Raw genomic sequence first — 23,659 nt, 5'->3', positions numbered from 1 at the left:
TTCTAGCGGTAACCGCTTCGACACAACGGCACAAGGTCCTCTCCTTGCACTGTCCCTTCGGCATTTTTTCATCGCCGCCGCATAGTTCTCGTAATGACAGGTACACGAACACAGCAGCGACGCACTCACTCTTTGACAACACCAAGAACAAACACGCAACGCTGTAATAACACTGAAAACGCCAACATAGAAACCGACGCAACAGCTGCGAAACTGATATGCGAAGCAGACGACACGCGCAGTCTGCATGGATGGATGGATGGATGGATGTTATGAGCGTCCCCTGCCACACACCCGTGTGGCAGCGACCTCTGTCGGCAACCGTGGGCATTCATTGCAGGCGGCGCCACGCTCCTCTATTGAAAAGAGCGGGTGCACGGTACACTAGCCAGCATATTCTAGGCACTATACCCATGCATACCACTAGGGTGCCTCGATGCGCGCGCCCCCGCTTAGGGTGAGGACATCTGCGTCGTCTGCTACGGCGGTCGCCATTCTCGTTCCCACTGCATGCTCGTTCTCGCGGAGAACGGACTCCTCCGCTTTCCGGCTCCCTATCTCACGCTCGGCAGCGACTGGGGCTAACCCCCTTTCTCCCGCGCTGTTATGCGGAGGGCGTTAAAAGGCTGAATGGGCATTTTTCTTCGTGAACGGAGGCGCGGTAAACAGGATTGCATGGGAAACCTCACTGATGTCCCAATGCAAGTGAGTGAATTTGATCGGTAAGAAAATTCAGCCGACGCGGTCAATGCAACAACGTCTTGGTTCTGCACGCTTTGAAGAAACAGCATCAGCAACGGTAATAAAATATAAAGTCCCCTTTTCGTCTGGTAACAGCCAGATGAATACAAAAGCTGTTACCCAAGCAAACATGAAATCATTTATTCAGTGCTTATGAAAACACACAAAGTTAGAGATTTGTGTTTAATGGGAACGTGAACACTGAACATTATTGCACTTTTTAAAAGTCGACATTTATGTTAAATAGACCGTAATTGATAAAATAGTTGTGATCACTATATATATAGATGCAGACTTCAGACTTTGAAGGAAAAGGCTCGCAGAACTGCAGATTCCAGCTTGCTTACGCAAGGCTGACCCCTGCACAAGTCTTGCTTCCGTGGCCACTAGGATGAGTGCTCGGAATTTGTCGGAGATGAATTCGGAGCCTCACTCTGGCATATGCAGCAGTCAGCATTTTGCTTATTCGTTCTTTGTGAGCCATGCATGTGTTCACTGAGGGTTTGTCTATGCCTTCGAGATAGGCTATCAGAGAACGAAGTGGCGACTTCATGGTGAAAAATTTGCCTGTGCACCATGAGTTGACAGCGGTGAAATGTTCCTCGTAGTTTTTTAAAGTTTTCATGACATCAGCGCTTGGATATACGAGGTTTTGCCCATCCCTGACGTATTCCTTGAGTGCAGTCAGGGAAGCATACTGATCGTCAGGCTTGCCAAGGAGAGCAGCCTTGCACTGCGGACAAGTTATAGATTTCAAAATTCCTTTCAAAATAAAACCGCCAAGGTAAAACAAGATGCGGCACTCGGTTGACGTGAGCTCTTCAATGAACAGAATTTCCGTGTCGTTGATTTCATCGACTTCGCTTTCTGCACATTCCTTCTTGCTATGTGCAAGCAGATCGACAAGGTATTCGCGGTCGTCAAGTTCGTAGCTTGTTGATCTCGGAGTGTGAAGAAAGTGGCTGACGCTGACGAGTCGGAGTGCACACTTCAAGTCATACGCAGTGGGCACTGGCTTCATGAGCCGCACCACAGAAAAAAGGTTTTCTAGGCAGTCTTGCAACAGCCTGCTCGTGAGGAGGAATTCATACCCTTCACTGCCAAGAAGCACTTCTTGAAGGCGAAGGACAGCCGTTGTCGCAATTAGGACCCCTGCTTGCGATGGCTTCCACTGAGATCCAGTGCCCATTTTCAGTTCTCTGATGGTGTCTGTTGCCGTGCGTAGTGTGTCCAAGGCGGCATGATATTTAGTAATGTTCCTGCGGCTTAGCGCCATGGTGGGATGACGCGATGACATGAGGGCATACCACCTAGAAACGAGGTCCATAAACCACGCTGTTGTTTCGGCCTCTGGCTCAATCACTCCTTCTTTTATTAGGAACCGAATAGCTGGTGGGGCTTCACGGAAGAGCTGGACAGCGACTCCTACTTTCATTTTGGTGAAGTGCCCACAACTAATGTGGGTTTCTGACAAATTTGGTGCTACCTTAAGTTCGTTGGCTGCGTCATAATCCAAGACGGCCTGTACATGCTCCAATTTCACCTTCGAGGCCGTCAGTCCGTTCCTGCTTACTGTAGTATCACTGAGTGTGAAAACTTTTGAGCTTAGAAGCTGTCCTTTCAGGTTCTTAAGGACATGTGCCGGGTCCGAGATGAAAAAAAGTTCCTTCCCTTTTAAGGTTGGGTGAGGTATTGAGCACGAAGTTGTCGAATGGCGGTGGCTCGAAAAGCCAAATTCTCTCCACATAGCGCGGTTTGCTGCACCCATGTCACATGTGATAACACGGACTCTTAGAGAAATCTGGCTGCATATCTGCACTATTTCCAGGACATATGCCTTGAGTACAGAGCCGTCCACGTGCCTACCAGTGAATTCATAGGCTATCACTTGCTTCCATCTCTGGTTTACCCCACCTAGCATAAACACCAAAGCATGATTGGCTGGCTCTTCAGGCTTTGAGGGCAACGTCGTTCCTCCCAGAAGCACGTCTTCGCCACGGTCGAGTTCAAATCCGGGTGCTATCTCCATTTCATCTAAAAAGAGAACGCAGTCTTTCTCCACGTCCTCCATTCCCTCTGCTTTCGACCTCATGACGTCGATCACTTCATGCAGGATACCTGGCAGAAACTTCAGGCCCTGAATTCTTCTTGCTAACGTTCTGCTGGATGGAAGAGGGTAGCCAATCTTTCTGAGTGTTTCATACCCGGTGGTTCCACAAGCAAATTTAATTTTTAGACCTTGCTTTACTGTTTGCGCTGACCACGAATTACCATGATTGTTGTTCCGAGAAAGAGCACGAATTTGGTCTTCATTTAAAAACTTCGTATTTCGTGAGAAATTAGTTGCCTCTTTCTGCAGCTTGCGTACCTGCATCTGTAGTTTTTTGACAGTGTTCTTAGATTCGTTATGATGTTGTCTAAGCTTATTATTGGCTGCTGTGAGATCTGCAATCTTCTTCCTAAGCTCAGCTGCCTCAGAATCGAGGGGTTGGGTCGCAGTAACTATTGCAGTTTCTTGAAGCCGTGCATCCCTGGGGGTCGAAGTAAGTTGCCCATTAGCATTGTTGGTTTCCGTAGCCGCCAATCTCTCATTTATCTCCCCGTCTGACGAAGAATCAGCGGGAGAAAATTCCTGCGTAGTTGAGGGAAGAACGTTTCTCACTTCTCGTGAAGAATTGTGTGCGGCTGCGTCGTCACTGAATAATGCAGGCACGTGTGCATTTCGTTCCCTTGGTGGCCTTCGCTCTTTAGGAAGTTCTGGAAACAGATAAATAAGAAAAAATGCCCATTACATATATTTAAGATTGTGTTAACTAAAAGCAGAATAGAAGGCGCGCCAGAAAATTTAATATGTATGCGCATGAATCGTTTCCTCACATAACTTTTTCAAATGTAGATAATGAGCCGATAAGCAACGTGGTAACAAATACCAGGGTCAGGAGGCATCTCACCTTTGAATGGGAACACCGTTGGTACAGCATTAGGCTTGAGCTTCTTCCACCCATCCGCGCGGTTCTGTTCGAAGCTGCTGGCTTCGAAATGAGCCTGCAGATGAATTTGATATTGAAATTAGCGGCGCATTTCCGGCTCGATAATGAAAACAATGAAGGCAGCACGCAAGAGAACACAGTAGTCCAAATATCAGTCGAATTACTCGAATGAGAGCCTCAATCTGCACATAACATATCCTGTCTATCTCATTCACTGACTTAATCCGCCATCGCAGAACGAAGCGTCGGGTTAACAGGCCAAAGAACAAATTAGTCGAAATATCAGGCGAATTACTCGAATGAGCGCCTCAATCTGCACATAACAACGATCTCTGTTAATCTCATTTACTGACATAATGCGGCGTCGTAGGACGAAGCGTCCGGTTAATAGGCAGCGGAAGCTACCCAACGCCGCACACATGTCAAAAACAACTTCAGAAATCGTGAGTGAATTAATCAAAATTGGTTCCTGGACCATCCATTTGCACAGTAATTGCCACAGCTTATGTGCCCTTGCTTGTCCTCATGCTCTGTGCCTTGATGCAATGTTTGGGCCCAGACCGCAATTCGCTGGCAAGCGCCTAGTAAAGGCAATTACCTTTGAATGAAAAGAAGCGGCGAAAGCACGCGTGGTACGTATTCCCCAGCGGACACGTGTCGTGCAATTTCGGATGCGAACAAGCAAGCGGCAGACAATGGCCTGTACCGCGCTGTAGTGAAACTCATTTACTTTGTTTTAGTGTTTCACGCAGCTTTTTTAAGCCGAGCAAGAAGAATATTGAACGACACTTAGCTGCCCAAACGCAACAAAATACAAATAAATCGCAACAAAAACAGCACTGAACCAACATGTGGCACTTACGCTGCAGACACACGAGGAGTTCGTCGGTTGCCACTTGTCACGCTTGACTCGCACCAGCCACAGAAGCCGCCTTTTTGGGTCCCTTGGAAAATGGAACATCCTCCAACCATTTCTCGAATGGTTGGAGCACTGAGGAACACAACATCCAGGCATTCTACGCCGATGAAAGCCGCGCGAACGCAGCAGCGTTTCGAGGACGCCCGCACAGCAGCGCGGCGAAGTCGACGCGGGCAACGCAATGGCGGAGGGAGCGCGCGAAAACAGGTTTAGGCGGCGCCGGCTGGTTCAAAGGGTGACCTCACCCTAAGCGGGGGCGCGCGCATCGAGGCACCCTACATACCACAGCGCAGCAGCGCCAGATTTCCCTCTAGGTAATGTAGTGAGAAACTCTATGGGAAACTCTATGGCAAAAACCACGTAAACAAATAGACGTTATGAGCGTTCTCTTTGAAACGGGGCGGTGGGTAGCGCCATCAAGCCATTGCTCGGAATATTGATGTTAATGCTGCCATCTATTTTTGAGTACGAGAACTACTGCTCAGTTTGGCAGTGCCTGGTTTTGGTTTCCCGTGTCCTTCATTTATTTTCGGGGGTCGTGTCGTCCGTGCTCTGCGCTTGATGCGAGACTGTGGCAACAAATAGACGGAATGTGGCCGATCTTTAAGAAGGACGTGCTACTTGTTAGCACTCTGTAGCAAGATCCTAAACAAAAGAGCCCTGCACCACTTGCACGCAAAAGTAAACGTATCACCCTTGCATGTGCAGGCAGCATGAGAAGTCGCAGGAATTCTGGAGTGCGCCTTGATTACTATCAGCGACTGGTGTGCCGTACAATTCTTGACTATCAGGTAGGCAAAAAGTGTGCTATTATTCAAAAACCACACCTAAACACAATAATATGTCTGTTGGCGTAAATGGCACTGCATTTATGCGAACCTCTCACGTATGCAGCGCGTTATGCAATGTTTGTTTGCCCGACACGCTCACTTTTGTTTCATTTCCTGACATGCAGTCGGCCAGCTTATTTGCCTCTGGGCAGGCAGTATTTGTGCTTATATTGTTTTTTGAAGACCTTCCAACCATTTCGTTGGTGCTTCTGTTTTTAATTGATTGTTTGTCCAGCTACACACTGGTTGATGTTCGCTTGAAACTTCACAAATACATATAAAAAAATGTGTTTCCTCAGGATCCTGTCACAGGTCTTATTCCAAGTCACAAGCAAGATGATCATGCCTGGGTCAGGGACAATGTCTACTCCATTCTTTCTGTGTGGGCCTTGTCAATGGCTTACAGAAAAAACGCTGATTTGGATGAAGACCGGGCAAAAACATATGAACTGGAACAGGTATGTTAATGCTAATCATTTTTATTCTGTATTAAGTTTCGATCACACTCCATGCCTATCCCCTTGACGCACGAAATGAATCCCGTCTACCGAAAATTTGGTTTCGCCGCATTTCTTGCTTCTTCAGAAACGAATGTAGCTGCAGCAGGAATTAAGAATTTTTAATTCTTCAGTGAATTTTGTCAAGCTTACAGAAAGTGGACTCCATGCGAGAACTCGCTGCAGGAACGTCAGATATGAGGACATAAAATACTTCAAGTATAGCATACTTGAAAATCGCCTGTTTCGATTTTTTAAAGCTGTGCATGCCTGATTGTAAAGCATTGTAAGAAACTAAGAAGCGAACATGCTATATGAAGACATACTGGCACCAAAAGCAAGCACTCTGTAGACTCACTTCCAGCGTGTTTTGCTAAAACACTTTACACATATTCAAACTTGCAGCAATGGCCCAATCAGAAGTGTTTCAAGATCGATGTATGCAACGATTTGTAAATATGATTATTTTCACGAGTACTTTTGCTTTTGATGCACTATTTTGGCTCGGAAAATTGTGCACATAGTGCCTGAAGTGCAGGTATCTTTAATCAGATATGTTACCTGCCACTGTAGCTCGGCGGCTGTGGCATTCTGCCACTGAGCATAGGTTTGATTCCTGGTGGCCACACTGTAATCCAGGTGGCCAAGACCCTGTAATCCAGGGGGGTAATCCATGTTGCCAATTATAGTCAAGCTCCCACTTCAGCTCCCTTCATAGCTGGATTGTGCATTTGGAATGTAAAACCTTGTAATTCTTAATTGGAGCTGCTGCTTGAGATTTCCTTTATTGGTTAAATTAAGCTTATTGAATGCAATTTAAACTTATTGGTAAACTTTTTACACATGGCACACATGTAGTGAGTGCATCCTACTTTGCTACATCACGTTAGCGGTTGTATTTCAAATGGTTCTAATGGTTTAAACAGTTCATTGTAAGGAGACATTTCACAGCTTCCACAAATGAGATTGTAAGTCAATTGCCTATTAATTTTAATTGATGTCCAATAATCACTGTCATAATGTGTCTGCTATTTAGTAACAGCACCAAGGGCATAGGTAGCTATTTGGTAAGTTTATGACAGGACTTTGTGTGGAAATAAAGAGTGTGTATGTGTTATTACCCTTCTCTTCTTGGTATTTCAGGCCTGCATTAAAATGATGCGAGGCCTGCTTTTAGCCATGATGAGACAGAAAGACAAGGTGGAGAAGTTTAAGCAGACTCAAAATCCGGCTGACTCCCTTCATGCAAAGTACAGCTCACAGACGACCGCCACAGTAGTCGGTGACCGTGAGTGGGGACACCTTCAGTTGGATGCCACCTCCCTCTACTTGCTTATCCTGGCTCAAATGACAGCCTCTGGTGTGTTGATTTTTACCCATTGTCACATCTGCTCACAGCTGTGCATCCAAATCCTGCTAAATAGAAAATTCTATATTTGCTCTCTCTCTCTTTGAAAGGGGTGTCAAAGGAGAGTAAAGAAAATATGTATTGCTCTAAGTCAGGCATTATCATGCAAGCTTTTATAAAAAAAAAGTAATACTATTATTGTGTATAGTATTCATGGCCAAAGTTATTTGATCCAAAGTCCTTTAAAGGACTCCGGTATGGCCTATAATCTAATATTGTTGCTAGTAAATGGCTTTTGCAGTATCATGATGCAATGTAACTTTTAACATTTGAACTGAGTGTCTTCTACTATGAAAAATATATTATTTGCTGCACTAAATCAAGTTGCTTGACTAGCATATAAATATGTGACAAAATATATATTATTTGTCGGTAAATCCTTTAAAATTAAGTTGGATATGTAAGCAAAAAAAATTAAAAAATCTAATCTGCCTCTATTCCACCCTGTGAAAGTGGATATGCAGCCAAGCTGTTGCCTACATTAGATGGCATTACACAAGCACCACCACCACAAGCAATGTACATCACGCATGCATGCACGTGTGCAGAAGTGCAGCATGCATCCTCATTCTTCTAGGCCTTCTGCCAAGCATAAATGCAGTATTGAACTAAATTAATGTTTAAACATAGATTGCGTCAGGAAAATGCATAAAGTATGACTTGTACACAAGCTGCAGACATGATAGCTTCGGTTTGTTATTCGAATATACAAGAAAACATAAACCTGCTACGCGGAAACTGAAAGACAGCTGCTGTTTGAGGTCTGTCTAAGTGGCCACGGCCCCTAGGTGGTGGTACCGTTAGCACAGCATACATCCTCATTCTTGTAGGCCCTCCGCCTAGCGCAAATGTATTATTGAACCAATTCAATTTAAAGTAAATTGCGCTCGAAAAATTCCTAAAGTACGACTTACACACAACCTGCAGACATGATAGCATCGGATTCTAATTTGAATATACAAGAAAATGTAATTTTGTTACACGGAAGGCTAAACACAAAACCTTCCACCTGCCGTTTGTTTTTGTGTGAGCACCATGAACGCGGACACAAAAGATCCCCTCCAATTAGAGGCTAGCAGCTTTGCTGTAAAATTATTTGGTTTAATGTTTCGAAACTGCAAAGTGAACTAAGCAAATATAATCAAGAAAGGGTCCTTGTTATGTGCATGTTTATATGGATTTGTGTTTTTATTCCTGAACCTGACTTAATTCCCTATGTGCAAACACTTTAAGTGCAGCTTCAGATGCAATTCTTTCTCCCAACATTACTGTGTACTAAATTAGTTTCTTGAAGTTTAATCACTGCTGACCTACATTTTCTCTTTTGTGGATTCACTGATATTCTTAAAAGAAGAAAGTACCAAAGAAAGGTAAAAATGATTTTGTATTTTACCCTTCAAGCCAAGAAAGTTGAGAAAAAGCACTATAGCAATCAGGTGACTGCAGTGTGTGTCTTAAATTATTCAGAATTTTTACGAGCTGTTGGAGGAGCTTCAGGTGAACTAAAGGGCTCGTGTCAAGTAGCAACCATATGAAGCCAACGGATACTGAAACCAAGAAAAGCATAGGGGAAATTAACTTTGTTTTGTTTAAGAAGTGTCTAAATTTATGTTTGGCTTCTGGTTTGTAAGAAATGGAACAGAAGTGAAAGTGAAACAATAGATAACTTGCTGCAGGTGTGGGCCGAACTCACAGCCTCCACATGATACGTGCAGTGCTCTACTAGTGGAATGCATAGCAGTGGCTGCCAACTTCCCCCACTTCCCCCTGCGCACACACACATAATTTTATCAGCATTTATGGGCATGTACCATCAACATAAATTGAAATGCAATTGAAATGCAAAAGGAAATAACTTATAAAAGTGCCTGTTATGCATAATTACATGGAAGTGCTACATGTAATTGCTCTGTAGCCAGTTTTAAGCACATAGTAATCCCAAGGGGGCATTTTAGAATCTGAATTAAGCCACTGTTTCGAGTGCAGGTGAACCAGTAAGTGGGAACAGCTCATTGAAATAATTTTGGAGTTCGTGTTTGAATTTAAGCTGATAAGTACATGCTTCAGAAGATTTAGCCAGTAATACTCGCGCTGACTAACACCCCGAAAATTTTTTCCAGCTTATGTGTTGGAATATTTGAGTTTATTTCTCTATGTTCACACTTTTTCGTCAAATGTTCTGTATAGGAAAACTTATTTTAACATTGCAATCTAGCAAATTGAGGCACTTTCTGAACCAAAACTTCAAGAGTAGCAAAAAGACTGCGACATTGTGATCTCATGTTGATATACTCTAGGTAATATGTGAAATGTTGCAAGGACAAAGATGCTCGAAAAGTAGATTAATATTTTTGTGTTTGTGTGTGAAAAGGAACAAAATATTATCACTAATATATTGCCATGTTGTGTGAGTGTTTGCAGTCATTTAATGGGAACTGACCCTGGCAACCTTTAACAGCCGAACTGTCTAGTGAGGCTAGCTTAGCAGGACTCTTTGAGGAACTATCAGATATTGTTTGGGATATCATTGACCTTAGCGAGATTAGAAGAACTGGTGAGGCTTATACAGTGCTAACAGCCATGTCCTCTGCTATAGAGGTCTCCCAGATAAGAAGCAATACGGTTAGGATTCCTAATCCATAAGGACATAGCGGGCAACATTGACGAATTCGACTGCATTAATGAGAGGGTAGCAGTAGTGGTAATCATAGTTATTAAGAGGTGTAGATTAAAGGTAGTACAAGCCTACGCCCCAACATTCAGTCACGATGATGATGAAGTAGATCAGTTTTATGAAGATGTTGAATTAGCGATGACAAAAGTGCAAACTCAGTATACTGTATTAATAGGCGATTTCAATGCAAAAGGGGGGAAAAGCAGGCTCGTGAACAAGCAATTGGCAACTACAGCATTGATTCTAGGAACGTTACAGGAGAGATGCTGGTAAAATTTGCATAAAGGAATAAGCTGAGAATAATGAACACCTTTTTCAGGAAGCGTAACAACAGAAAGTGGACCTGGAAAAGCCCTAATGGTGAAACAAGAAATGAAATTGATTTCATACTTTCTGCCTATCTCAGCATAGTGCAGGATGTAGAAGTGATAGCTTGGGTAAAGTGCAGTGGTCATAAGCTTGTGAGGGCTAGGATTCACCTCAATTTGAAGAGAGAACGAGTAAAATTCGTCAAGAAGAAACAGGTCAACCTAGAGGCAGTAAGGGTAAAAGCAGACAAATTCAGGCTGGTACTTGCAAACAAATATGCAGCATTAGAACAGAGAGATGAAGATGACATAGAGGTAATGAATGAAACCGTAACTAGGCTGGCTTCAGAGGCATCAATTGAAGTGGGAGGCAAGGCACCAAGGCAACCAGTAGGCAAGCTCTCCCAAGTAACAAAGGACCTAATAAAGAAGCGACAAAGAATGAACGTGTCCGACTCAAGAGATCAGATAGAATTTGCGGAACTGTCAAAACTAATCAACAAGGAGAAAATAAGTGATGTTCGAAAATATAACGGGAGAAAGACTGAAGAAGCCGTAAAAAAGGGACGCAGCCTGAAATCAGTGAGAAGAAAACTTGGCATAGGACAAACCAAGATGTAAGCACTGAAAGATAAGCAGGGTAATATCATCAGCAATCTTGAAGGTAAGAATTCTATACTGACCTGTACAGTACCCAGATGACTCAGGATAACTCCATTCGAAACAGTAATAAACAGGATACAGAAACTCCTCCTATAACTAGCGATGAGGTCAGAAGGGCCTTGCAAGACATCAAATGGGGAAAAGCGGCAGGAGAAGATGGAATAACAGTCGATATAATAAAAGATAAAGGAGATATAATGCTTGGAAAACTGGTGGCTCTCTATACGAAGTGTCTATCGACTGCAAGGGTCCCAGAAAACTGGAAGAATGCTAACATTATATTAATCCACAAAAAGGGAGACGTTAAAGAATTGAAAAATTATAGGGCCATTAGCTTACTCCTACTGTTACATAAAATATTCATCAAGATAATCTCCAATAGAATGAGGGCAACACCGGACTTTAGTCAACCAAGGGAACAGGCAGGTTTCAGGAAGGGATACTCTACAATGGATCACATCCCTGTCATCAATCAGGTAATCGAGAAATCTGCAGAGTACAATCAGCCTCTCTATATGGCTTTCATAGATTACGAAAAGCCATTTGATTCAGTAGAAATACCAGCAGTCATAGAGGCATTACGTAATCAAGGGGTCTAGACCGCTTACGTAAATCTCTTGGAAAATATCGACAGAGATTCCATAGCTACCTTAATTCTACACAAGAAAAGTAGGAAGGTACCTGTAAAGAAAGGGGTCAGACAAGGAGAGACAATCTCTCCAATGCTATTCACTGCATGCTTGGAAGAAGTATTCAAGGTATTAAACTGGGAAGGCTTTGGAGTGAGGATCAACGGCGCATATCTCAGCAACCTTCAGTTTGCAGATGACATTGTCATGTTCAGCAACACTGCCGACGAGTTACAACAAATGATTGAGGACCTTAACTGAGAGAGTGTAAGAGTGGCGTTGAAGATTAATATGCAGAAGACAAAGATAAGGATAAATAACCGGGCAAGGGAACAAGAGTTCAGGATTGCCTCTCAGCCTCTAGAGTCTGTGAATGAGTATGTTTACCTTGGTCAATTAATTACAGGGAACCCTGATCATGAGAAGGAAGTTCATAGAAGAATAAAAATGGGTTGGATCGCATATGGCAGACATTGTCAGCTCCTGACTGGAAGCTTACCATTATCATTGAAAAGGAAGGTGTACAATTAGTGCATTTCACCAGTGCTGACATATGGAGCATAGACTTGGAGACTGACAAAGCGGCTTGAGAACTAGTTAAGGACCACGCAAAGAGCGATGGAAAGAAGAATGCTAGGCATAACATTAAGAAACAGGAGAAGAGCCGTTTGGATCAGAGAGCAAATGGGTATAACCGATATTCTAATTGACATTAAGAGAAGAAAATGACGCTGGCCAGGTCATGTAATGCGCAGGTTAGATAACCGTTGGACCATTAGGGCTACAGAATAGGTACCAAGAGAAGGGAAGCGCAGTAGAGGACGGCATAAGACTAGGCGGTGCGACGAAATTAGGAAATTCGCGGGTGCTAGTTGGAATCGGTTGGCGCAGGACAGGGGTTATTGGAAATTGAGGGAGAGGCCTTCGTCCTGCAGTGGATGTAAAATAGGCTGATGATAATTATGATGATGATGATGAGTTGAAGAAGCCACCTGAATCTCAAGACAATAGCTTTCCTGAGCTGGCACACTCATTTCAAAGCTTTGAGGTATACATAAAATATGGAAAAATTCAGGTGCATGCTGGAATTTTGCAGAGATGCAAACAATGCTTAATTGTGTTATCTTCAAAAATGTTATTCCAACCAGACAAGTAGATCAAGATGTAACTCTTTTTCCTCCCATCTCACTCATAAAAGGCCCCTCACCAGGTTTGGGCACTGCAAACAGACAAGCACAGTGCACAGATTGTGTGGTGATGATCATGCCCACAATGTATTCCATGAATATATGCCACAAAAACAGCTTAAAGCTCGAACAAAAATCCATGCATCTGTCTTCTCAAAGGAGCCACTGTCCCCACCAGCAGCCATGACATCTGACGAGAAGTGCTTGCAGCGCATAAATAGCCAGAAGTAGTGTAGATGACTCGGAGAATCCTGTGAAATGCGGAATGAACAAAAATGCCTCTGGAAATGTATCACACAGGAAAAAAAAAAAGGACGCAAAAAGAAACGGAGGCAGAAGTCACGATATAAATGCCACATGGGCTCTCAGTTCCGACATGGGAGAGGACAGAAAAGAAATGTCACTTCTCAAGTGCTTGTCAAGGTACATAGGAGAGAGGCTATGCTTTGGGGGAGGGTAGCTCTCCTCCTTTCACCATAGCCTCAGAGCATTTCATTTTCTTCTTCCATCTTAGCTGCTACTAAATGTCTTTTCAAACTTCTTGTGGTAATACGCTTCTTGGACAACACGTTACAGCTTCCAGTTCATGACATGATTTTTTCAAAGTGAAACACTGAAGTGCAGAAAGAAAAGAAAAGAACAAAGGGTTAGTCAAAGAAGGACGAACATGAGCACTGACTACCTATTGGATTTATTGGTCAAGAACACACAAATGTATGCACAAGGTGATAGGGTTATCAAACACTGTATCAGAGGCACTAGTCACATTGGTAGGCCAATAAACCAGCAGTAAAGGTTTGTAAAAATTCATGCATGGCAAGAATTTTTGATAGTTTAAAAACAACACTAGATTATAGTTAATATAAGCTCAAAAGTGCAAACTCCTTATTGTGTGAAATCACTGTTGGTTGACTCCCGCACCTGTCACCCTATTTCTTAATATAACAGGCCTCAGAAATTTCCTGCGTTCCCCGATTGTGATGGCGATTTAGCATATTTTCCTTTTTAAACTGAGGCTTACATTTGTAGCCGTTGCAGTGCAACACTAGGTTAGATGTTCTTTCTTTTGTTAAGTCATTTTTGTGTTCCCCCAGCCTTTTGTTTATACAGTGTCCTGTTTGGCCTATATAACTGCAGCCACCTATGAATAGTAGTCAATGTACAACCCCTACACAGCAATCCACAAATTGTGTTTCCTGATTAACTGTGCATGTCCGTATTTCTTTTATTTGATGTCCTTCTAAGGCGTTCGTCCGTTATCCTACAAATGTGTCCAACCTTGCATGAGACTCTTAAGATTACCTCTGCACCGTATTGCGACCAAACTTTTTTCAAATTATGGGAAATGTGCAAACATGGGATAACTGCTGCTCGTTTCTTCTTATTTTGCCTTTCTGCTTTTTTGGTGCCACTTTTTTACTATTTGCAACAACTTTTCGCAAACTGATAAAATGACAAACCTTGGGAATTTTGCCAAAAGAAGTCTGTCTCTTACACTCTTCGCTGCCATGTGTGAACAAAGCTTTAACGCTACACAAATGGCGAATGATGCAATCACTGTCTTTACTAATTCGGATCGACTTGAGCTGTAATTAAGAATAGGTTTGATGCTTCGCGGTTGGTATCCCCAGCAAACATCATCTCGCAATTGCCAAATATTAATCTCTAGGAAATGCAATGAGTTATCGTGAGAAACCTTGCACGTAAAATCCAAAATCCTGCGATTTGCTTTAAAAACACTTAATACATGCAAAGTCAAGTCACTTCTACTACCCAATAATGAAGACTGCAAGAAAATAAACTAATCATCTACATATCTTTTTGCAAGGTCATGTTTGTCAGGGATACCAACCGCGAAGCATCATTAACACCTATAGTCACTCCAAATTAGTAATCAGAGTGATTGCTACATTTTCCATTAGTGCAGCGTTAAGCGTTTCATTGCTGTGTCTATAGAAATCAATCTATTTGATTGAGAGTTTTTCTGTGCATTGTTATAAATTTCTGTGGGAATTCTACTAGCAACATCATGCACCCTCTGAAATGATGACTGAACTTAAGCTGTTTGACAGATTTGACAATTTTTGGCAAATTTGGGAGCCTGGAAAAAAAGTAAAACTTCAACTGGAGGTATCGTTGAGATTAGCCTGCGGTGCTCCTAGCACTTCTGCAACAAAAAAACTCAAAATTTGCAGTTTGGTCACTTCAGCAAGATAATTTTTAAATAACAGCAGGAGCGAAGACACAGAAGCTTCTTTCGGGATCTCATTTTTCTGATCAGATACATAGGCTCTCTTAACAATGTCTCAAACAACGGTAGATGCTCATGAGTGCGTGTTATTTTCATAGTTGTTTGAGTAATATCAAGTGCAACTTTATTTTACCCCCGTGGGTTGCTTTTATCCATCAGTGATTTGGCAGCATATGCACAAATTATTGCGAGCAATCCTCCCCTTTGTGTATGATTTTCACCCACACAAGAGTGTGCAGTCAATTACATACCGACCTTCGACTGAAGCTTGACTAGTTGTCTAAGCTCTTACATTTTGAACACTGCCTGTTCAAGTGCCCTTATTCATTACTGTACAATATTGTGTAACATTCCACATTACTGTATAGCACTGTGCAGGAACTGGACAATGCATGTGGACGCTCCAGCACTAACTGAAAGCACACTGGACCACCTTGCTTGCCTAGAAAAGCTGATTGAACGAAATAATAAAATATGAGGAGTCGTCTTCATACTCCCTGACCTGACAACCATTGCTTGATGAACCTAAAGAATGCAGTAAAACAGGGATCAGGTGCCTGCTGCAATGAGTAAAAATCAAATGCTCCCTGTACAATAGGAACTTACTCGTTCTCACATTAGCAAAACTACTGCTTTCCCACATTGCATGGGCATCACTATGGCTAGTATTCATGCCAACAAATTTTAATATTTTTTTGCTTCATCTGAATTACGAAAATTGGGAATTAGGAACCAGCTGCATATGTTGTACATTTCAGATTTTTTGACTCTCAGTGCATAAACTAAAAATAGCAAATTATTACTTCGATTCATGTTCCTTGAGATACTTTGAAGTTTCCCATGAGAATTCACAAAAATTTGAGCAATGTTTGCTGCTACACATCCATTCAAACCACCAGTGATCAGGCTACAATGTTATGTATCACAGTATATGTTGCGACTACTATGTCTTGAAATAAAAATGTTAAAACATGAAAGCACTGAAAATGAGGACATTTCTTTCAGTAACGAAAGAGTTAACAAAGTCTTGCTCACACATGGCAGCAATCAGCATAAAAGTACAAATAGACAGGCTCCTTTCTCTGGGATTCCCGAGGTTTGTTATCTCATCAGTTTGCAAAAAGTTGTTCCAAATAGTGAAAAAAATTTACCGCTGTTCCACTACTGCGAAGAGGATTGCAAGTGAAGCTCGGAATCCATGGCTCTTCATTGTCGTAAGGCCTTGGCTTCACGCTCCCTCACGGCAAGGTCGGCACGTTGACGATGAGCCCGTTCTTGAGTGAGTTCCCGGCGGTGCTCATGAAACACCACCTGCTCTTTGGCCGAATGCATGACGCGTGGCTCGCTCCCGCTGCCATTCCTTCAACGCAGCCTGCTCTTCGGCAGAATTAACCAAACGCGGCCTCCCCATCTGACTGTAGGGCCTGAACTGGCGGAAAATGGTGGCCGCAAGGCAAGTGAACACTCAGTCACACCCTTTCCCTCCTTCGGAGAGAGGGGACAGCTGGGATTAGCTTGGCCTTGCACTGCATCTACTTCTTCATGCATATAACACCCCGCTTTAGAAGGTGTGCATGATGAAACGACAGTGGCTGAATTGGTTAGCATGGGGGTCTCGCAACCCAGAGGTTGGCAGTTCGAATCCGCAGCCCAACAAGCAATTTTTATTTTCGCGTGACGAGTTTTTTCATACGGCAACACCAAAACCGACGCCGACACAAGTGAGGCAATACAAGCTTTGCTTGAAAAGTGGGACCACAAGAAACAAAACAGGCAGAATAAAAAGAAACGAACAGTAGTTATCCCATATATGCATAACATCTCCCATGGTTTGAAAAAAGTCTGGTAGTGATACGGTGTCAAGGTAGTCTTATTAGTCCTATGCAAGGTCAGATGCATTTGCAGGAGAACAGATGAACGCCTTAGTGGGACATCAAATGTCGCCATCATGATTTGGTAACGCTGGAAACTTCTGAGGCCTATTATATTAAGAAATGTGATGACAAGTGCACGAGTCAACCATCAGTAGCTTTACACAATAAGGAGTCCTTGACCAATAAATCCCAGTGCTTATGTTTGTGCTTCTTTCGCTAACCAGTTCTCTTTCTTTCTGCACCTTTAAATTGTACACTGAGGTTCGCAGCCTTGGCTCTAATTGCCAAATTGCAAATAATGGTACCACTTGGAGCTGACATATTTTGGCTACCTATGGGCATTTTTTCTGAGCCATATTGTATTTCCCAAAAAAAGGTCCCTTGAAAGCATTTGCGTTACAAGATAGTTTTTATGCTCTAATACCTTGGAAGTTGGTTTACTTCTGTAAGCTTAACTCCTTCAAAACTATCTTAGAAGGGTCCAGAAGAGGTTTCATGTAACTTTGAAAGTAACTTGGATACCCTACTTAACATGTAAATATCCAACTGGCACATGTACGTGAATTTAAGTGGAACTCCATATTCACCCTATTTCTGTCGCCAAGAGTGAAAACTTCCGTTGCTATTGTCAACATTTTTTTTTGTGCTGCATCATTTCAGCTTAAACGCAATGAACACAGTATCTGAATGTTTTATACACAATGGCAAACATATTTATACCATAATATTCTGTCATTTTGCATCCAAGTGAACATAAAATAACTTTATGGAAAACAGCAAAATATTAATTAGTATTGTATTAGTATTGTACTGTAATTGTATAAAAAAATCTAGGGAAATATTGGGGATTTTTTCATTCGAGTTTGGAGAACATGGGTCTGGTGGTTGGCAACACTGGTTAGTTGTCACAAACCACTGATGTGTGTACCAGCTAGCCTGCTGTATTAAATGCAAGCTATACCATGACTACCGACTGTGACTGCCCGTGAGTGTGTCACCAAAAGTCAAGTGCAGCGAGTCGTGTGCACTGCCAGAGCAGTCACTTGATAGGGTAAGTGTGGGAGAAGGTCGGGGAGATGCATTATATTTCTTTACATTTTTTTAGAAGTGACAGCAGCTTATACCATCTAATCTTTTATTCCATGTCAAATGTGAAGAAAGCCAGTGTGACATGGGATAAAAGGAAAGGGCAGAAATTTGTCCTTGTTGGTACGACATGCTGAAAGTAAAGTGCTAAAAAACGCAACAGAGGGTACACGACACACGCGCACAATACATGTGTGCATGTGTTGTGCACGCCCTCTGTTTTTATTGAACTGTACTTTCAGTATGGAAGGGCCACTTTGGCATTGACGGAAGTAGCCCAGTGCATGTTCAGCTCTGAACAGCATGGTCATGGTGTGGCCTTTGTCCACTGCACCGTGCTGAATAGCACACATGTCAGTGATTTGTGATACCATCAACCAGCATAGCACCCTTGGTCGACTTCTGCCTACTTCACTGCCAAATTCATGCTGCATTTGGTGCATGTTTTGAACTGGTTGTATTAGAAGATGATGCAGTTATTTCTTGCATGCCCAAGCTATTCAGGCTTCATACCATAAGTATGAGGTCAGCAGCTGCCTAATAAACAAAAAAATGTTTCACATCAGTAACTTCTTTAGCATCAGCATCTGAAAAAGTAACTTATGGGGAAAAAAGCTATTTGCATTTCGCACATATGTTATGTTGTATCATTGACACCTTTTAATCACCTTTCAGGTCTTCAAATAGTATTCAACTTAGATGAAGTCAATTTTATACAAAACCTGGTCTTTTACATAGAGGCTACATACTGCATCCCGGTAAGTGATGGGCACGTAGTATCAAGGGCACTTTTTTTTCTCCTGTATAACTTGTTCTATTCTTTTTCCAGGACTATGGTATTTGGGAACGTGGTGACAAAACAAACCACGGGTTACCAGAACTGAACTCAAGCTCTATCGGAATGGCCAAAGTATGCTGTTCACTGTCTTAGCTCACCTTTATATTGATCGAAGTGTAGCAATTTATATAAATGCATGTGCAGTGTAGCTGCAGTGATATGCAGTGTAGCCATCTATTTGCATGTTGATTTAAGGCCCCACTTTTATGTGTGCAGATGGTAGCAAAATTAGTTCTAGTTAGGATGAAATGATATCTAGCATACCATATGCTGCATATGCTTTGGCCTTTTGTTCATCTAGAGCATGGTGCTGTATTATAGATGTAAAGGGAGATTGAAAGAATACAAGATTGTGCTGTTGGGATGGTTGATTTGATATAGCACTATTTTCCAGTGTAAAAATGAGACAGCCAAATAATCAATACAAGATGGAGCACTGGAACTAGACTATTTCATTGTCCCATTTTCATTGAAAAATAGCAGCATTGAAAGAAGACACCTTTTATGTTGTCACTTATGAAAGATTTACTTTTAGGTCTTGTCTTGAAATTAAACAATTTTATCCTGTGACTTGCTAAAAAAAATTAAAATCCATTTTCCCTAAATTTAACATTCAGTGTAGTAGCACTGTTCTGGGCAAAGTTGTTGCATAAGATTGAGCTTTGCAAGACAGAGGTCACCATTTTATCAACACCTTTGATCTCATGAACTGATTCGTGTCATGTGTTGATTTGTATGGTGCAAACTTTTTTATTCCCTCACAATTTTCGGTAACTCAGCTGCACGTCACAGCTAAGCAGTGTGAGAGAGGTATTGGTAGTAGCCATCTTTTGCATTACTTATACTGCAGTTCCTCAGTTTGAATTATCATTTCCTGGATTATTTAGAATAAAAAATCGGACCATTGTTTTTCAAAGTGATATTTGGAAGAAACAATTGTTTTTCTGTGAGCCCTGTTGGCCTTTGGGTTTCTTTTCGTGTTTTCATAAAAATATGTGCCAAATACAAGCCTTATGTGCATAAATGGGTGGGCGATCCATTTTTATGCAATTGAAAGTGATGAAATAGCATGTGAGAGAGCATTAAAACATGCATTTAGCTTGCATTTGTGCATTAAAACTTTTTTTACTCCTGTAGCCATGTTTATATAACCAGCCATTTACTCACGCAGCCATGTTTAATTTAGAGCATTTCTGTACTTATGCTAAATGTTACTAATAAATGCTGGTCCTTAGCATAGTCTTATGTATAGTACAGACTGACATGGAGCCCATCATGCTTTAAAGCGACCTTTCAGGCTTGCATGCAGCATTGTTAAACTTATACTGAAGCAAGCGAATGTATGATTGGTCACAGTCAAATAGAAGTTGTAGTAAGTCAGTAATCGTTAAATGAATGACTTGAAGTACTTTTCTGACCAATGTAGGGTTGCTCATAAATTCAAAAAATTTTTCCCATCTTCAATAACTCTGAGTTTTAATGCGCTATCAAATATGGCGCCAACTTTCACACAAAATGATGTATAGTTTTAATCCTTCGCAATTTATTGGAGCTTTTGAAATTTCAGGGAAACATTAGATTTGACCAAATTTTCTCAAACTTTGCTCAGGGAGCAAAATTTAGGAATTTATCTGCTTCAGTCAAAATAGAAGTGCTCAATGTATACTTTCTTTTTTAAAGCAAGTGCTGCATTTTTTTCAGCAGCACAAGTCCTGAGAAGTCAGTTTTTTTTACATTTGTTTTCTTACTTGGTCTTGTGGCTTTGTGAGGCCCAGGTTGCCTAAATTTTTACTTTAGACATTTATCGAAACCACTGTTGAAGGGATATTGGCAGTGAAGTTTATCTACTGTACATGGAAGACAAGCCATGCAGCTCCTGTTTACGCATTTTAATTTTTGTTTTCGTCTTGCTGTAGGCAGCTCTTCAAGCATTGGATGACCTAGATCTGTTTGGGGGCAAAGGGGGCCCCTTTTCCGTGATTCATGTCCTGGCTGATGAAGCTCAGAAGTGCAATGTTAGTATGCATCCCAATCGATTTTTCTGAAAAAAATAATAATAATACTAATGTTCAACCTTGTAACCCTGTGTGACATGCTTTCTGTACATGTAGGCTGTGCTGCAGTCAATGCTTCCACGAGAGTCCAACTCCAAAGAAGTGGACGCAGCTCTTCTCTCAGTTATTGGCTATCCAGCATTTGCTGTGGAAGACCCAGAGCTTATAGCTCAGACACGAAAAAGCATTCTGCAAAAGCTGAAGGTACATGCCAAGTTTGAAGGAGGTAGTAATTGTCTGAAAACAAAAGCAGTGTCGTTTTTAACTTCTACAATAATACATGCAGCTCTATAAACTGCAGAAGTTTTGTGGTTTCATTGGTGTATGATGTAAATTTGTTGCAGTAAAATAGTTGACAGATTAATTTAGTGATGTAGGGAATTTGTAGTGCTGCAGCATTCTTCATTTCATGTAAATAGCCCTGATGTAGGCAACAAAAACGATTGCTCAGCATGAGCAAAAAAAAGAAATATTTTCTATTGTGAGGGCTTCTAGGCACATCCTTGCTGTCTGAGGTGCTAGTGAAGTGCTCTTTTTTTGTTAGATTTTTTTGTTAAAGCTTGTACACATTTTAAGCTTTTAGATAACTCCAATATCCATTTAAGGAAGTTGACAGTATCTTCAATTGTCAAGAAGCAAAATGACATTAACATGTCTTTCTTATGCTGTAGTCTAGTGTTTGCTGTACAAAAAATAACAATATTATTTTTTGCTTAGGGCAAATATGGTTGTAAAAGGTTTTTACGGGATGGCTACAAGACTGCGAAGGAGGTAATGAATCCATACATTTTGAGTCCATGCATTTATTATTCTCTGTTCGATTTTTTTTTTGTCTGTTTGTCTATAGCTGCAGTCTTATTTGCAGGACCCAAGCAGGCTGTATTATGAATCTTGGGAGCTACAACACTTCGAAAACATTGAATGCGAGTGGCCACTCTTTCTCTGCTATTTGGTGATTGACGCTTGCTTCCGTGGGGAGCGCCTGGAGGTAACAAATTCAAGCTTTGGTGTCCTGCAAACAGCATAAGAAAATTTCTGCAACATATATTGTAATTGAGTAAATTTTGATGAGTGCTGCACGATAGCTCATATGCCATAATGAAGTATTGTAAAATATTCATTGCATTGCAGTCATTGTGTGTGACTAGAAGGTGTTCTTTTTTTTGTCAAGACTAGTCTAAGCTTTGTTTTCTGTAATATTTGAATCTTTCACTTGTGGTTTTCATTTAGGTGGAGGAATACTGTGATGCTTTGGAGCAGGTGCTCCTTCTAACTGATGATGGGCTTAAACTGGTCCCAGAAATGTATGCTGTATCAGCTGACAAGGTCTGTGATATTAATTTGCACATAATTTAGCCCTGTTAACTCGTACCTTACAGTAGCTTCTAAATGCGGCCGATCATGTAACTATGGTATGTACAGTAATTGCCTCCTCCCTGCATGCTTCTTCTACGTATTGGAACTGCACACTGCTGTGTAGGTTGAAGCAGAATACAAGAATCCACACAGTCAGCCAAGAGTTCACGTTGGCATGACTCCTTTCATGTGGGCGCAGTCATTATTCATCATTGGCCGACTTCTACAAGAGGTGATCCCATTTTTTTTAATCTGCATTTTTATGTTGCTCATTCACTTTGCTAATTTCACCTCTTATGTACGTTTCCAGGGTTTTATTGTTCCTGGGGAGCTGGACCCCCTGAATCGTAGGCTGGCCTCGGAGAAAAGACCTGACGTGGTGGTGCAAGGTTACTTTCATTATTATTATTAGCAACTTGAGTGTCTTCTGAGTGAATGGCAAGCATGATAGATAACTTGGTGCTTTTCATCTTTGCAGTGGTGGTGCTTGCAGAAGACCACATAATACAAGAAAAGTTGATGCACCATGAGATTTTTGTGCAGACTATACAAGATGTTCCTGACTTTGAAGTGCTACCAGCAAGGGTTCTAGGACATATTTATACATATCTAGGTTTGCTGGGCATTGTTATATTATTTATAAACTTTTTGTTATGAATGTTGTTGATTCATCCATCTCTAAACTGTTCTGTAGGAAGAAGCTCTAAACTGGGCTTGAGTGGACGACAGTCACGAGATGTGGGCATTCTTAGCACAAGCAAAATGTACTTGTTCAAGGATTCTCTCTTGGTATTCACTCCTCAGGTAAACTTACTATGAGTGCATTACCAACTTGTTTGAATTGCATGCTTATACTGGCAGTTGTTGCAGTGTTTTGCAATTTCCTGTAATAATTTCTTTTAATTTAACTCTCCCTCATGGACCTATATCCCCCACTAATGCACACAAAAATTTATTCGTTCCAGTTCGCAGACCAACATCGATTTTATCTTGCCTCTGACACTGACCTTCTCATTGATACTTTCAAGACCGAGGTGGCCTATCTGAAGTCAGCGTGGAGAATGCTTGGAAGGCCAACAGTCATCCTACCTGTTTCACAGGACCTCCTGCGTTAGTAATGTGGCTTTTTGGGCTTGTTGGTACGGCATAGTGGTGACTCGTAGTGCAGATAGCATACACAACAACAGCAAAGACGAGACAAGTGCTACAGTCGTCTCGTCTTTGCTGTCATCTTGTATATCTGCACTACAATTAACCACTCCTGCATTAGTTGCACACTTAAATTTTAGAACCCCAGAGCTTGCTTTGGGATCCTGTATTTGTATTATAGCTGTATTTTTGATGATGATTGGGT

The 23,659-nt window shown here is 41.7% G+C and overlaps 2 protein-coding genes across 5 annotated transcripts in view; one reads left to right on the top strand and one right to left on the bottom strand.

Moving 5' to 3' along the window:
* Positions 1-857: 857 nt before the first annotated feature.
* Positions 858-4,920, bottom strand: LOC140219422 (uncharacterized). The gene is made up of 3 exons (XM_072289213.1): positions 4,594-4,920; positions 3,693-3,786; positions 858-3,498 (listed from the first exon to the last, which is right to left on the bottom strand). Exons 1-3 carry the CDS (start codon positions 4,744-4,746, stop codon positions 1,085-1,087), a joined length of 2,661 nt encoding a protein of 886 aa, XP_072145314.1. The 5' UTR covers positions 4,747-4,920; the 3' UTR covers positions 858-1,084.
* A 215-nt stretch (positions 4,921-5,135) lies between these two features.
* Positions 5,136-23,659, top strand: part of LOC126548107 (probable phosphorylase b kinase regulatory subunit alpha) — a 111,407-nt gene continuing 92,883 nt past the window's right edge. The window contains exons 1-15 of one of the 4 annotated variants that reach the window (XM_055063175.2): positions 5,136-5,441; positions 5,780-5,938; positions 7,121-7,337; positions 18,733-18,815; positions 18,887-18,967; positions 20,812-20,910; positions 21,007-21,153; positions 21,667-21,720; positions 21,815-21,937; positions 22,180-22,275; positions 22,430-22,537; positions 22,616-22,694; positions 22,784-22,918; positions 23,000-23,109; positions 23,271-23,415. In XM_055063175.2, coding sequence (XP_054919150.1) covers positions 5,364-5,441; positions 5,780-5,938; positions 7,121-7,337; positions 18,733-18,815; positions 18,887-18,967; positions 20,812-20,910; positions 21,007-21,153; positions 21,667-21,720; positions 21,815-21,937; positions 22,180-22,275; positions 22,430-22,537; positions 22,616-22,694; positions 22,784-22,918; positions 23,000-23,109; positions 23,271-23,415 — 1,714 coding nt within the window. In that variant the 5' untranslated portion in view covers positions 5,136-5,363. The remainder of the gene's footprint in view (positions 5,442-5,779; positions 5,939-7,120; positions 7,338-18,732; positions 18,816-18,886; positions 18,968-20,811; positions 20,911-21,006; positions 21,154-21,666; positions 21,721-21,814; positions 21,938-22,179; positions 22,276-22,429; positions 22,538-22,615; positions 22,695-22,783; positions 22,919-22,999; positions 23,110-23,270; positions 23,416-23,659) is intronic. The other 3 variants (XM_050196217.3, XM_050196216.3, XM_050196218.3) reach the window with 3 other exon arrangements.

The sequence above is a fragment of the Dermacentor andersoni genome, chromosome 1, assembly GCF_023375885.2.
Source record: "Dermacentor andersoni chromosome 1, qqDerAnde1_hic_scaffold, whole genome shotgun sequence".
Taxonomy (NCBI): Eukaryota; Metazoa; Arthropoda; class Arachnida; order Ixodida; family Ixodidae; genus Dermacentor; species Dermacentor andersoni.
This window is presented reverse-complemented; position numbering and strand designations above follow the sequence as displayed.

Bases quoted from the DNA above. Each gene is read 5' to 3' on its own strand.
- LOC140219422 (XM_072289213.1), bottom strand. From the start codon at position 4,746: ATGCCTGGATGTTGTGTTCCTCAGTGCTCCAACCATTCGAGAAATGGT. The intron at 3,787-4,593 runs GTAAGTGCCACA...ATTCATCTGCAG, and splicing joins ACTCCTCGTGTGTCTGCAGC to GCTCATTTCGAAGCCAGCAG. The intron at 3,499-3,692 runs GTGAGATGCCTC...ATCTGTTTCCAG, and splicing joins AACGGTGTTCCCATTCAAAG to AACTTCCTAAAGAGCGAAGG.